The sequence below is a fragment of the Limulus polyphemus genome, unplaced genomic scaffold, assembly GCF_000517525.1.
Source record: "Limulus polyphemus unplaced genomic scaffold, Limulus_polyphemus-2.1.2 Scaffold599, whole genome shotgun sequence".
NCBI classification, from domain to species: Eukaryota; Metazoa; Arthropoda; class Merostomata; order Xiphosura; family Limulidae; genus Limulus; species Limulus polyphemus.
The window spans coordinates 2,368-15,483 of NW_013666209.1; the positions used below are offsets into that span (position 1 = coordinate 2,368).

At 31.5% G+C, this 13,116-nt stretch overlaps 1 protein-coding gene across 1 annotated transcript in view; it reads left to right on the forward strand.

Moving 5' to 3' along the window:
* Nucleotides 1-1,614: 1,614 nt before the first annotated feature.
* LOC106459378 (ancient ubiquitous protein 1-like) overlaps nt 1,615-13,116 on the forward strand; it is a 67,016-nt gene continuing 55,514 nt past the window's right edge. Inside the window, exons 1-2 of the mRNA XM_013918994.2 lie at nt 1,615-1,791; nt 9,829-9,966. Of these exons, the coding sequence (XP_013774448.1) occupies nt 1,751-1,791; nt 9,829-9,966 (179 nt within the window). The 5' untranslated portion in view covers nt 1,615-1,750. The remainder of the gene's footprint in view (nt 1,792-9,828; nt 9,967-13,116) is intronic.

A 13,116-nucleotide genomic window follows, 5' to 3' on the forward strand; every position in this document is an offset into this window, starting at 1 on the left:
TTTAAACACACGCTATAATTCTCAACGAACGATTTACGCATTTTACTTACTACCGCGCTTGACTCAATTGTCCGTCTATATCTTCAATCTCTCTGTCCGCTATTCAACTCCGATTGATTGTCTGGCGCACTTATATACAAGAATAGAGGGCGCCTAGCAAATACTGGATTATTCGTGACATTCCCCGATCTTTCTAGAACGCATTACGTGTTACCAGCGTCATGTGACTTCCGCTGTCGTAACAATACTATTCATTCAACCTATTTGTGAATTCTAGATGTACGCATTATTCATTTATTTTGGTTTTTTTGTTATTAAGCACAAATCCACACAGTGAGGCTGTTTGATCTGTGCCCGCTGCGAGTATAGAAACCCGGTTTTTAGAGGTATAAGCCTTCAGACTTACCACTGAGCCACTGTGGGGGCATTTTTTATGTAATGCAAATTGAATAAAGTTACAAATGAATGTAAATGTATGTATATTAAGCATCTAATGACTATATTATCAATAAAATCTAGCTGGGCTAGCTCAGGAAGGAATAATTTCCGGATTGTAAACTCGAGGGTTCAATATTCTTATCCCGTTGCTGAAAAAAACATGCTCGGCATTAAAACTTTATTTTTTCGGCATTAATAAGCAGACATTATATATCGTTCTACTCAAAATGTCGCTAAAACAAAACAAAACTTCAGACATATGTTCTAATCAATCTATTTATCTGACATGTTACTTCCCATGTCTCGAGGATCCTCCTGGCGGATAAGTCTCACAGCTAACGACGATAAAATTCAGGTTTCGATACTCGCAGTGGGCAGAGCACAGATAGATCATTGGGTAGCCTTGTGTTTAATTACAAACTATTAGTCACCAGGAAAAATTCTTAATCACGAAACCATGTTCGGTCAGATGAATTTAAGAGTTGATGGTGAGTACTGTTGACTAGGTACCCTTCCACTAGGATAAGAGAAAATAATCCGTGTGAAGTTTGCACGAAATTATAAATTGAACCAACAAGATAAATAAAATCAAGAAAATGTATTTTTGCAAGAAATAAATCATAGCATGGTAGTTAGGGCGCTCGACTCGCAATATGAGGGTTGCAGGTTCGAATTCCTTTCCATTAAACATGCTCACCCTTTCAACCATAAGGACATTATAAAGTAACTCTCAATCCCACTATTCGTTGGTAAAAGAGTAGTCAAAGAGTTGGCGGTGGGTGGTGATGACCAGCTGCTTTCTCTCTAGTCTTTCACTGTTAAATTAGGGACAGCTAGCGCATGTAGCCCTCGTGTAGCTTTGCGCGAAATATCACAATAACAACTACAAAAGGAAAAACATTAATGCTTTTGATGGCAAACAGCTGCACAGATAGCCCATTGTGTTTAACTTCAAACAAAGCAAACAGCATAAATGCATAGGTATATTTGTATGTGCAATCGATATTTAACCATTTGAAATAAGTTATTTTAAAAATAGATTAATGGAATAAAATAGCCTAATTAGTCAACTCACTTTAGCCTTTATTATATTTAGTTTCATATCATTTAATTTGATAATGACCCCTTATAATTCTGTTTAATAATTTATTTTTCTATTTTCTCAACCCTGGTGATGTACACTTAAAAAGTTGCCCTGGTTTCTGTCCATTTTATATACAGGGTAGGTCCATGTGTACTGAATTAAAATTTTGAATTACATCTTTGTCAGTTTTCGTTTAACAAACTTTTGTGATTTAATTGAAAATTAAAGATGACAACGTTGAATTTAAACGAGTTGTTCGATGTAAACAGGTAAGAATATTTTGCATTTAATATTATAGTTATAGGCCTAAACCAAGGTTAAGTTCTTTGCTTAATAAAAAAGTTAAATTTGAAAAAATTGAATACTGAGGATATCTTTCGGCTAAACATTATGATTATATTCGAAGTGTTAAATTTGATGTTTTATTTCAACTATAAAGTTTTAATATTGTGGTATAGCTAATACTGTGTTCCAATCTCTTGGATACTAAGTTATCCATTATACACCCATAAATGAATAATACTATAGTAACAGATCTAAGAATAAGATTCTAACACTAGGTATAGGAAAGCAAAACAGTAATGTAATGCTACTCCCTAATATTACTATTAGTAGTAATGATAATTTTCAGTTAGTAAGTATGAAATTTGTAAGAATGTAAAGTTTAAAATTAAATTTTAAAGATATGAATAATTTATCTCATGTCGGTGATGTTTGATGATGTGATTCATGCTGAGTTTTAGTTCTTAAGTTTTAAATATTTTTGGTGATATCTAGTTATGTAGTAAAATTAAAAACCAATTTGAATTTTAAAAATAAAAATATTGTTTAATGTTGTTTACAACCATAAGGCATGAGTCATTAATTTTAGGAATGTCAGTTTCTTTAAAGTTATATACTTTAAAAGTTGAAGATTAGATGTCTAATCAAAGTGGGAAAAATTTAAAGTGAAATTTTGGATATAATTTTATTATTGATCAAGCTACTTGAATTTTTCCTACTGAATTTTATATTCCAGTGAAAATAAATTTTCTTAAGCTTACCACACAAGTCAAGAAAATTACTGTTTTAAATTTACATTGCTTGTAAAAAAATTGAGATTATCACGGTTGTTTAAGATATTTCAAAAATAATATTATTATGGAGAAAGGTGAGCATGGCTTTTAGTGCTAAACAATGCTTATATTTTACTCTAAACTGATGGGAGAGTTTTAAAACTTACTAAATTTTTTAAATGGGAGAATATGCCTTTGAAATTCAATTTTTGCTAAAGAAAAAGCTGTAGTAGAAAATCACTACAGGTAGTAAGACTAGTGGAATCAAGGTAAGGAAAACTCAGATATGTCTTCAGTTAATTGGGTGGTTTAACTGTAGAATAGTTTACCTTCAAGAATGGTGGAAGCTGTAAAATTCTAAGAATTTAAAAGAGTACATTAGATGGGGATTTTACTTGTAGAGATCATGGTTGAATATAGGAAAAGGGGTGAAAAATAACTACTTTTTTAAACTATTGATATTAATATTCCTGGTAAATGAAAAAACATCAACGTGATCCTTATTTTTTGAAAAGAAGTGTCAAGGGTGGAGCTGGTAATCTAACATTCTGTTACTATTAGTTTGATTGTTATTATTAGCAAGTTGATGGAATTTGTTGTCAGGGGTCATTTAAAAGACCATTTGGAAAGTTGACATTTGAATAGATGTTTCTCAATATTGCTTTTTAAAAGTTTTCTTTCATAACAACTATGTTGGAGTTTCTTGATATGGGTTCTTTTTGGTTGAGAGCACCTTGTTGATATTGTGTATATTTACTTTTAGAAATTCTTTGACAAGGTGCACTAAAAGAGATTAACAAGTTGGATGTTTATGGAATGACAGTAAAGTATATTGAAATTTAATGTTACTCAATATGGTTTTTAAATGTCTTTCTTTTTTTTTTACAAACTTCACAATTTCTTAAAATATTTTTTATCATATTGGCTGAGGCACAGTGGGTGATATGATGTATCTTTTCTTTTAACCTAAAATATGGACAACAAAGGACCATTTGGTTTATCAGGCTATCCTTGCACACCAATCAATGGGAAAATAAAAATTTAAACTGACCCTTTATTTTTCAGGAAATCATCAATTACCCTCATAAACTTTTTCAAAGTGGTGGCCTTTATAACTTTCCCACAGCAATTTATTCCATATGTCAATCACCCTGTTAGAAAAATGAAATTGTTATAACTGGGGGACTAGCCTGTTTTTTTCAAATTGTGAACTTGTGTCATCTTGTCTTGTTATCTTCAGAGTATGGTACAAAGAAATGAGAAACCTTTAGTCTGTTGATATTCCAAAATTGTCTAAACTCCAGTAAGATCACCTCTTACGCTTCTTTTTTTAAGAGAAGAGAAGTTGAGAGATCTTAACATTTTTCTATAAAATAACCATTCCATCCCTGAAATTATTCTAGTAGTACTCTCTATGAACCTTTCCAATAAGTCAATATTCTTTTTCAGATAAGAAGACCAATCTTGTACACAGTATTCAAAGTGAGGCCTAGTTAGTGATTTGAATTAGTACATAATTACCTCTTTTGACTGGTGGCTATAAATGCATCCTAAATTCAGTTATCTGAAATATAACTGAATTTATAAAGTGAATTTTTGCAAAATGTGGCAAACTTTTAGCAAATATTACAAACATATTTAAACTGCAAAATCACTAACAACATCAAGTAATAATCAGCAATAATACTGTTCAGCTATATCTGGTGAACTAACTTGTTACATAACCGTAACCAAATAAAAACAATTGGCTATCTTGCAATATTAGTCACTTTCTCTGGAATAACATCTGTGCCACCAAATTAAAAAAAATGGTTGCAAACTTGAAATAGAAAATAAACACTTTCTATTGGATATAAACATGTTTATCAAATAAGATCATATGATTTTGAATACTGCCTTGAAAGTTAAGGATAGATGGATGGGTTTCCTGTTGTGGTTGGGTAATTTATTAATATTACAGCAAGTATAGGAATAAGGACATTGAAAGTGTACATTTGACTTTGTCATTATGTATAGATTGTACTTATATTACTTAAACAATATAGATGTTATAATATTGAAGTTGTACCAATTAAAACGGGAGAATTGAGAGTGCTTGCGTGTCGTGACAACAGAAGTAAAGATTAGGATTTTTTCTCTGATATTTTCTTTTGAATTTTACAAATTAAAACATACACATTATTTAAGAATTTTATTATGAACTGTATTCTGATGCTAATTTTATTGTCATACTTTGATCATGTTTATTTAAATTTTGAATGTAACTCTGTAAAACAGGGCATGTGTAAAAGAGCCAGCCCATACATAAAGGGTTAAAATCCTGGGAAAAGCCTTACCTGCTCTTAGTTTTTTATCTACTTCAAATCTCTACTTACACGAAGGGGATAATATTTTGAGGTCTATTCCAGTGTTTCTTGTAGAGTGATTATGAATAAAAAACTGTTAACATGTTCCATTTTACCTATAGCCCTGAACTCATCCATTTTGTTTCTAATGCTCCTTACATTAGAATAATAGTAAAAGATTGATGAGAATGTTGGATGTCTATGGAATTAGTGGAAATGTTAAGAAGTGGTTAGAAAATTGGCTTATTGTGATATTCTAGTTTAACACACATGTACAGTGAAACTTACACCAGATACAACTTAAAAATTAACTTTGATCTTTTTTTTTGTAGGTTATTGTAGGTCTGTTACAAAATGAATATATCAGTTAGTAATTTTTTAACATGACACTAATTCAACAACAACAACAGCAGCAATTCTTCAGGTCTTATGTATGATTCTAAGTACTTTCTTTTATGTCTGAATTTGTTAATTGCTGACCTGTAACTTCACATTACAGTATACTGCAACCATTTTACATGGTCCTCTACACTCAACTTTATAATTATTTAACTAGATTTAAAATTCATACCCATAAACTAAGAGAGTAAGAAGTGGTGAACTAGCATCATACAAGAGGACGATTTTAACCTTGAAAACAGATACATGTTGCATTTCATTATATAACATTTTTGGCAAATTGGTTCAGAATGTAAATATAAAAATTGATTGGTATTAGTACAACCTCGAGCTGTAAACAAGAATATATGATATATACAGCTAGGTGACTAAAAGATTGAACCAATGAGTATTTAAATCTCATAAGTGTAAACCCACATAAGTAGCAAAACACATACTTCAGTGTAACAAAACTTCATTGTCCAGCCATCAGAACATAGAATGAGAGAAAGCTCCATATTTTGGAAACCATTATTGATGAAATTTAGAAAATCAGTTATATTGTACTACATTGCCACTTCCTAAGATGCCTCAGAGTAAGCAGATAGTTAAATTAAGCTTTTGAAAATGTGCATGATTAACTACAGCATTCATGCTTTGGTTTATCATAAATGATTCTTGTTTGAAAAATTTTACTGGTTTATCAGAATACTGCTTTGAGGATATTTGGTGTCTCATCACTAGGGATAAAACAAATATCCAATCCAATCAGGTAGTATGCTTTTACAGTGAAACTTGATCTAATCTGATATTAATTTTGTAATGATTCAAATAATCAGATATCATTTTCATCAGTGAGGATTGTATTCCAATATCACACAGACATGATAATACATACTAATTGCATCACACATGATATGTACTATTGCATCATATAGCCCATTTGTCGTTTCCTCTATCTTCTAAACTTTTATATTTTTTCCAGAATTAAAGAGTGGGAATCATAATACACAGAGTTGTTATGTAGTTTAAATAAAAATCTTGCTCACCCATTGTATTGCCACTGTTTTACACAGTGGCCATGACAGCAAGCAGAATCCAAACAACAATCTGGACAGGAGGATTGGGAGTATAAAGCATTGTCACACTGGTGTCTGCCACATTCTATTAAAGGGTTTGCAATGGCTTGTCACTCATGTGGAACTACACATAAATTTTCAAACACTAAAGATAAAGTAACTGGTGTAATAATTTACTATATAATGAAGTTGTAGCTCACATCTGCAGCAATTTGTTTAATACGTATGGCTACTTATGCTGTCTGATCTAAATGCAGTTGGACATTAGGAGCCAGATATCTGACTAAAACCATCACATGTATTTTTCTCATTCTTGCCCATCATTATATTGATTTGTCTCTGATAACAGGATCATCATTAGTTTTGTATGCTTAGAGGTTATTTTTATTAGTTTTTTTTCTACTGTTCTTCAAGAGATACATGTTTGTCCTTTTTTTCCCATTCATAAAGATGCTCATAATTTTTATCTCATTTGAGGCTGGAAATTGTTTGATTTTTATTGACCATAGGTCTTTGACGAGCAAATATTTTTTCTTTCTTTTGTCTTCAGCAACTACAGAAATTAAGTTGAGTTAAGGTGTGGGGACCCAAGGTTGATTTCGTGGCTACATTAGCTTTCTCCATTGTGTAATGTCACATTTAATTTTCCATCACCCTCCAGGCCCTTAGTTATAGAGCAAAAGTTAATTTAGAGATGTTTATAGAATCCAATAGTTTTGGCCCCAGAAGCTTATTGATTTTATGGAAAGATTTACAACTATTCAGTAATTCCATTTTAAGTGATGTTTTTTACCTTCTCCTTACCAGCTGGTAACTTATTGTAATCATCTGATGCTGCACTTGCCTTGGATATTATACCTTTGTATCCTTTTCCATGTTTGCTGAAAAATGTTACTTTGTTTTGCCCTAATTGGCATTACATTTTGGCCTAAACTTTTTCATTTGTCATATCTAGCAATCTTAGTCACACCATGTGGTTTCTCCATCTTTATTTAGATTGCCACTTCTGTTTAGATGACATGGTTGATTCTTTCACATTCTAAGTTGCCCTATTATGATTGAGTTGATTAACACTCAATATTTCTTTACCAGTAGGCTGGTTTTCCTTCGCTTTGCTTGTTTTTTATCCATCTGAGAGTTCTTAACAGTATCTCTATAGAACTTTGGTATGACTAAAATATGTAACAGAATCATAAACAAAAAAAATGTGACTTCTGTATGGACAGTCACTTATGTTCCTCATAAGTGTTGTTTCTGTGGTTGTGTTAGATTTTTGTCTATGCATTCCAAAATGCATGTGCCAAAAAAATGGGTCTTTGCTTTTGGGAGTCGTGTTGAAATACTTCTATTCTTTTGCCCAAAATGAATAAATTTTGCTATTTTGCCATGATAAACATTTTTCATCATGTAAACTTGACATCTCTGTGACCTTTAGGTTTAAATCTAATAACTGTTAAATTGAGGTCATTTGTACTGTATGTCAGTGAGTATTTATGCTTGACACGTGTCCTGCAATAGATTAAACCAGTAATTCAATGATTTGCAAGTTTTTTGTACAATAAGTGAGATTTTTGCTAATTTTGATACAGTTGAACCCAAATAATATCAAATATATTCACTAATTATAAGAAATGTCAACGTCATGTTTTGAATTGTTTGCATGCATGTGTGAAGTACCTGCATGTTGATCATGAATGTTCATCAGCATTGTAAACAGATACAGAACTGGACTAGACCTTGTTCAAGGTAATAATAAGTTATGTAACTAAAAAAAATGATGAATTAAAATTTAAAATTGAATTTTTATTGAGTTTGATTTGTAACTGGAAGAAATATTGTTTTTAAGAAACTTATGTTGACTGCTTTATTAAAAATGATAAATGTTTTATTAACTGATTTTGAAAAAGTGTTATTGTAGTTAATAATTTAAAATAAAATTCTATGAAGTTTAGTACATATAAGTTTTAGAATTGGTTTTCATTAAAATATTTTTAGTTTCTTAATACTTAGATAAGTTAGATCTGTTTTTTAATTTTAATTCAGTTTTGAATATAAAGTAAGTACTGAGCAACAAGGCTTGTATTGTGTCAGTTGTTGAACTTGTTTCGAGAATAATGTAAAACAAAATTATAGGAACTACAGTAAATTACAAAATAAGTAACATTGCATCATCTTGAATGTTTTACATTCAGTCATATTTAATAAAAAATAAATAAAAAGTAAAGCAAAAGATAAGAGTAAAAAATGAATAAATAAATATAGCAAAAGTCAAACAGTTTAACACAAACACAATTTAAAATATTCCCAATATTATTATGCACTTGAAAGAGCATAAAGACCATGTGTCTCAGGTCTCAAAGTTATAATTCATTTTTTAAATCAGAATTTGTGCCTGTTTAGTAGTCGTAAAGATTGTGATTACATGTCTGCAGTTGAAATGTTGGGCATTTCTACTGAGAAAACCATCAGGTCTTCACTGTGCTCTGCAGTCAAGTAGCTTCTTTGTGGCTTGAAAAATGTGATTTGTGACACTGAATGTACATTTGCATTGCACTGTGGCAATGGGTATTATGAGTGTTATACTTGAAAGCTTCTAAAAACTGGGGAAATATATCAACATAGTTTGTTGCCAAAGCCTGACAGGTACATCCCTTTCTCATTTTTGTGCATCTATGGTGCAAATATTTGCATTATGCAACTACTGGTTGTTACATATATATATGGATGATTTAGCTGTCATTCAGTCTTGTTTTAGTAGTGGGTAGGGTGTTACTGGAATTTTTCCTGTCCCTCTGCCTTGATGCACTCTTAATGAGGAAGCCTTACATTCAGTATCCATGATATTCTTTTTTATTTTTCTCTCTAGATCAACTTATATGTCCTAATAGTAAAGATAGGGTCCCATTAGGGACACCATCTATAATCCAATTCTACTGTTTGTAGTAACTTAAGAGTTGTTTTCTAGTTAAGGCATTTAACTGTATATACATTTATGTTTTGGATTATGTACATATTCTAGTGGGTTCTCACTCTTCATTCCTGTTACAATCTGAGATGAAGCATATCTGCCCTTGTTCTCATTAACTATGGCTTCCCACTGTACATAATTGTTCAGATTTATGAAAATAATGTCACACGTTTCATGTCAGTTGATGTTTGGACAGATTTTCTGACCAGTCATATGTGAATGATTTTGGTAGTAAGAGCTTTCCACTCTCTAGAATGATTGTTGTCTCCTTTTTACCAGTTAACTTATTCATTACAGAGATTCTATTTTTACATTTTTATCACAATACAGTACCCTTGATAAGCATTGAAATGAAATTCAAATAAGTACCTACTTTAACTCTAAACAGACTTGTTCTCACCTTTTTTCTTCATTTGATAAGAGTGATCTTAGCATATAGAAAACTGTTTTATAATGTTCTGCCTTTGATCTTTTCTTTCAGGTGTCAACATTCAGTGGATGCATTTGCTCTGTTTTTCTACTTCCCTATTGGTTTAGTACTTGCTGTTTTAAGAATTTTCATTGGCTGCCACGCTTTTCTGATAGCTTGTGTTTTATCCAAGTTGTCTTCTGTAAGGTTGTAAGTATGAAATTAGTTTTAGTATTTGAGCTGTAAATGCACATTGTTAATAAGAAATATTTAAGTATTGTTCTTTTTGTTATTGCTTAAATCAGTACTTTCTATTAAACGTTTTTCTTTCTTTAACAAGCAAAAATAGGGGGATGAAGGATGTTCATTTTCAGTAGTTTTATGTTATTGGTACACTTTAACTATTGAATGATTTGACTTTGAAAGCTGTAACATAGACACTTTTCCATGAGTTTGTTATATTGAAAACAGAAAATAGTGTCATAAAATAATTACATATTTATGATAAATATGCTGTTATATATGTGATACCAGTTGTGGTGAGATTCTTATGTAGTAATAAAGCATTTTTGTGGATATAAAAGTAGTAGTTTTTTAAATGTATTATGGTACATGTAGAAAGCATTGTCCCATTCAATACAGAACAGAAAATATCAGTGAGAGGAGGACACTTTTACCCCAAAACTTGCTATTTACTGATGTGGAACATCTGAAGAATGTGGGTGTTATTGATAATAAGTCACTTTTTGTACCTGTAGGTGATAATTCTCATATATAAAGGGTAAACCTCTGCTGCTAAGTGAGCTTTTGTTATGATTGCGTTATAACAGATGTTAATCAAGAGCATTGAAGTAAGCAGAAATATGCTTTGTATTTCTTCAGACATTTAATTTGTACCACAGATTTTTAGCTAGCATTATTTACATGATATTGTTTTTGGCAAGATGAAAAAAAATATATTTATGATAAATATGCTGTTATATATATGTGATACCAGTTGTTGTGGTGAGATTCTTATGTAGTAATAAAGTATTTTTGTGGATATAAAAGTAGTAATTTTTAAATGTATTATGGTGCATGCAGAAAGCATTGTCCCATTCAATACAGAACAGTAGTATGACAGAACATGAGAGAATGTATATACATTCAAGGTTTTATGTTGTAAATCACCAAGACTGCTGTGATACAATAATAACAATTTTGTGACACATTATACATCATAGAATAACATTTTGAATTTCATTTTTGTGCATTCTTTGTTGAATTGAACTTTAAATTGTAGAATGAATGCCAGTGCCTCCAAGAGTAACATATCATAACCACATAATTTTGTCACATTTACTTGTTGATTAAGATTGAATCACTACCTATATCCTAGTAACAAAACTTAAATAGAGTAAAACAGCAAAAATTACAAAGTACAGTAATGTTTAACATTTGCAACGAATGCGTGAAAATAACAAAAAAACTAAAAATGGTGACAAACTTCCTTGCCCCTGGTCTTGTTGGGCCCTCACAGTAACACCTTATAGACTTTTAATTGACTTAAAAACAACAGAATATTTTTGTTGTTGTGTTTTATGGCGAGCTCTTGTTGGGCTCTCATAGCAGTGTAGTAGTAACACCTTATAGACGTTTAATTGACTTAAAAACAACAAATCTTTTGTTGTTGTTTTTATGGTATGTCTTTGTTGGAATCTCATAGCAGTGTAGAAGTGACACCTTATAGACCTTTAATTGACAGATCTAATGACTAAGTTAATAGATCTAGATGTAACATTTGTTCTAAAAGCTAGGCCTAATAAATCTAAATCTAGAATTGATGAGGCAGGGTTATATCTAGATCTGGGTAGATTCAATACAAGGTGCTTTCAATCTATACACCCAAACCTTAGGTCTAGTTTAGATATATAAAGCTAAATTTCTGTCATTATTACATCAAGATCCAAACTTAAGATTAAAAAGATGGAAATAGCAGGTCTAACATTAATGTTAGATCTAGATATACTAGCGACTTAATCTAGGAACTGAAATCTAGCACCACTAATTAGTTAGCCTATATTTATGTTTTCTCATTCTATCAAAACTTTTAATATTAAATATAGCCTTTGAGCCTCTTGGCTTATATTATGTTATGATTACACCCTTCTCCACAGTGTGTGTAATTTTCATTTGAGCAATTTCAGACTTGTCTCCTGTATTGTTCATGTAGTTAATCCTATCGAGTTTTTAAATGTGATTTAGCAACTGCCAGTAATTTATATGGTGCTCATAAGCATGATTTACTAGCATATACACTCATCTGCATTGGTTTTCTTACTGTTGTGTCACATTAATTAACATGAGTATGGGTGGTCTAAATAATGGCAGTTAAAGTGAAACCATGTCCATATGTGCCTAGCCAGTCGTGAGTTGCAACTATAATTGTATAATTTGTGGTTAGGAACTTAGGAAAGTAGAATGCTTCCTTTCATCTGACAATTTGCATGTTGCAACTAAATATTGTAGTCAGTATTTATTAATTTATTCTTTTAGCCCATTATGTCAAAAAAGAAAGTGGGGCACAGGGACGCAAGAGACGTGCACAATTTGCAGCTTCGATAGTGGAGTCAAGCAAATTGATGAGAGCTCTCCTTGCTGGAAGTGATGACACCAGTAAGTCAGCATCTGTTCCTTTTGATGGCAGCAAAGAGATCAAATTGCAAGATTGTGAACATGCTATTTCATTTGAAAAAGAAAACAATGAAAAACTGTTCTCTGTCCTGTTGAAAGCTAAAATAATAATAAACAAGAGGATTCCACTTTGTCAGAAACAAATCCATAGAATAGTGTTGCTAAGCTAAAAGAGGATGACCTAATAGATAGTTTAACACATGGATATTGGATTTATGAAGTTTTATACAACAGGCTCAGCAGTTGTAATATATGCACATTGCACAGAGATTGTTGAAGTTGGAGCACATGAATTTCAACATAAAGAAGGTCCATTTGATGCCAAAGATGAGTGTTCTATAACTGCATTTTGGTTCAAACAATGCCTTCTGAATGGACAAGAGGTCAATTGTTCCTGGTTGGTGTCTTCACCTCTACATAAAGCAGCATACTGCTTTTGTTTTTGTTTTTTTTTCATCTACATTTATGACATCTGATAGTCAGTCTGCTTTCAAAACACAGGGTGGATTCTCTAAGTGGAAAAAAGTTGAAAAGTTAAATGCCCAAGAAAATAGTGACAGTCATCATGAGTCATTTGCTGCTTGGAAAAAAACTGAGTGCTGAATTCATCTTCAAAGTGGCATTGATGAAGAGCTGCAAAGGCAAATTCAGCAAGAAAAATAAATGGAGAACTGTACTGCGACGGTT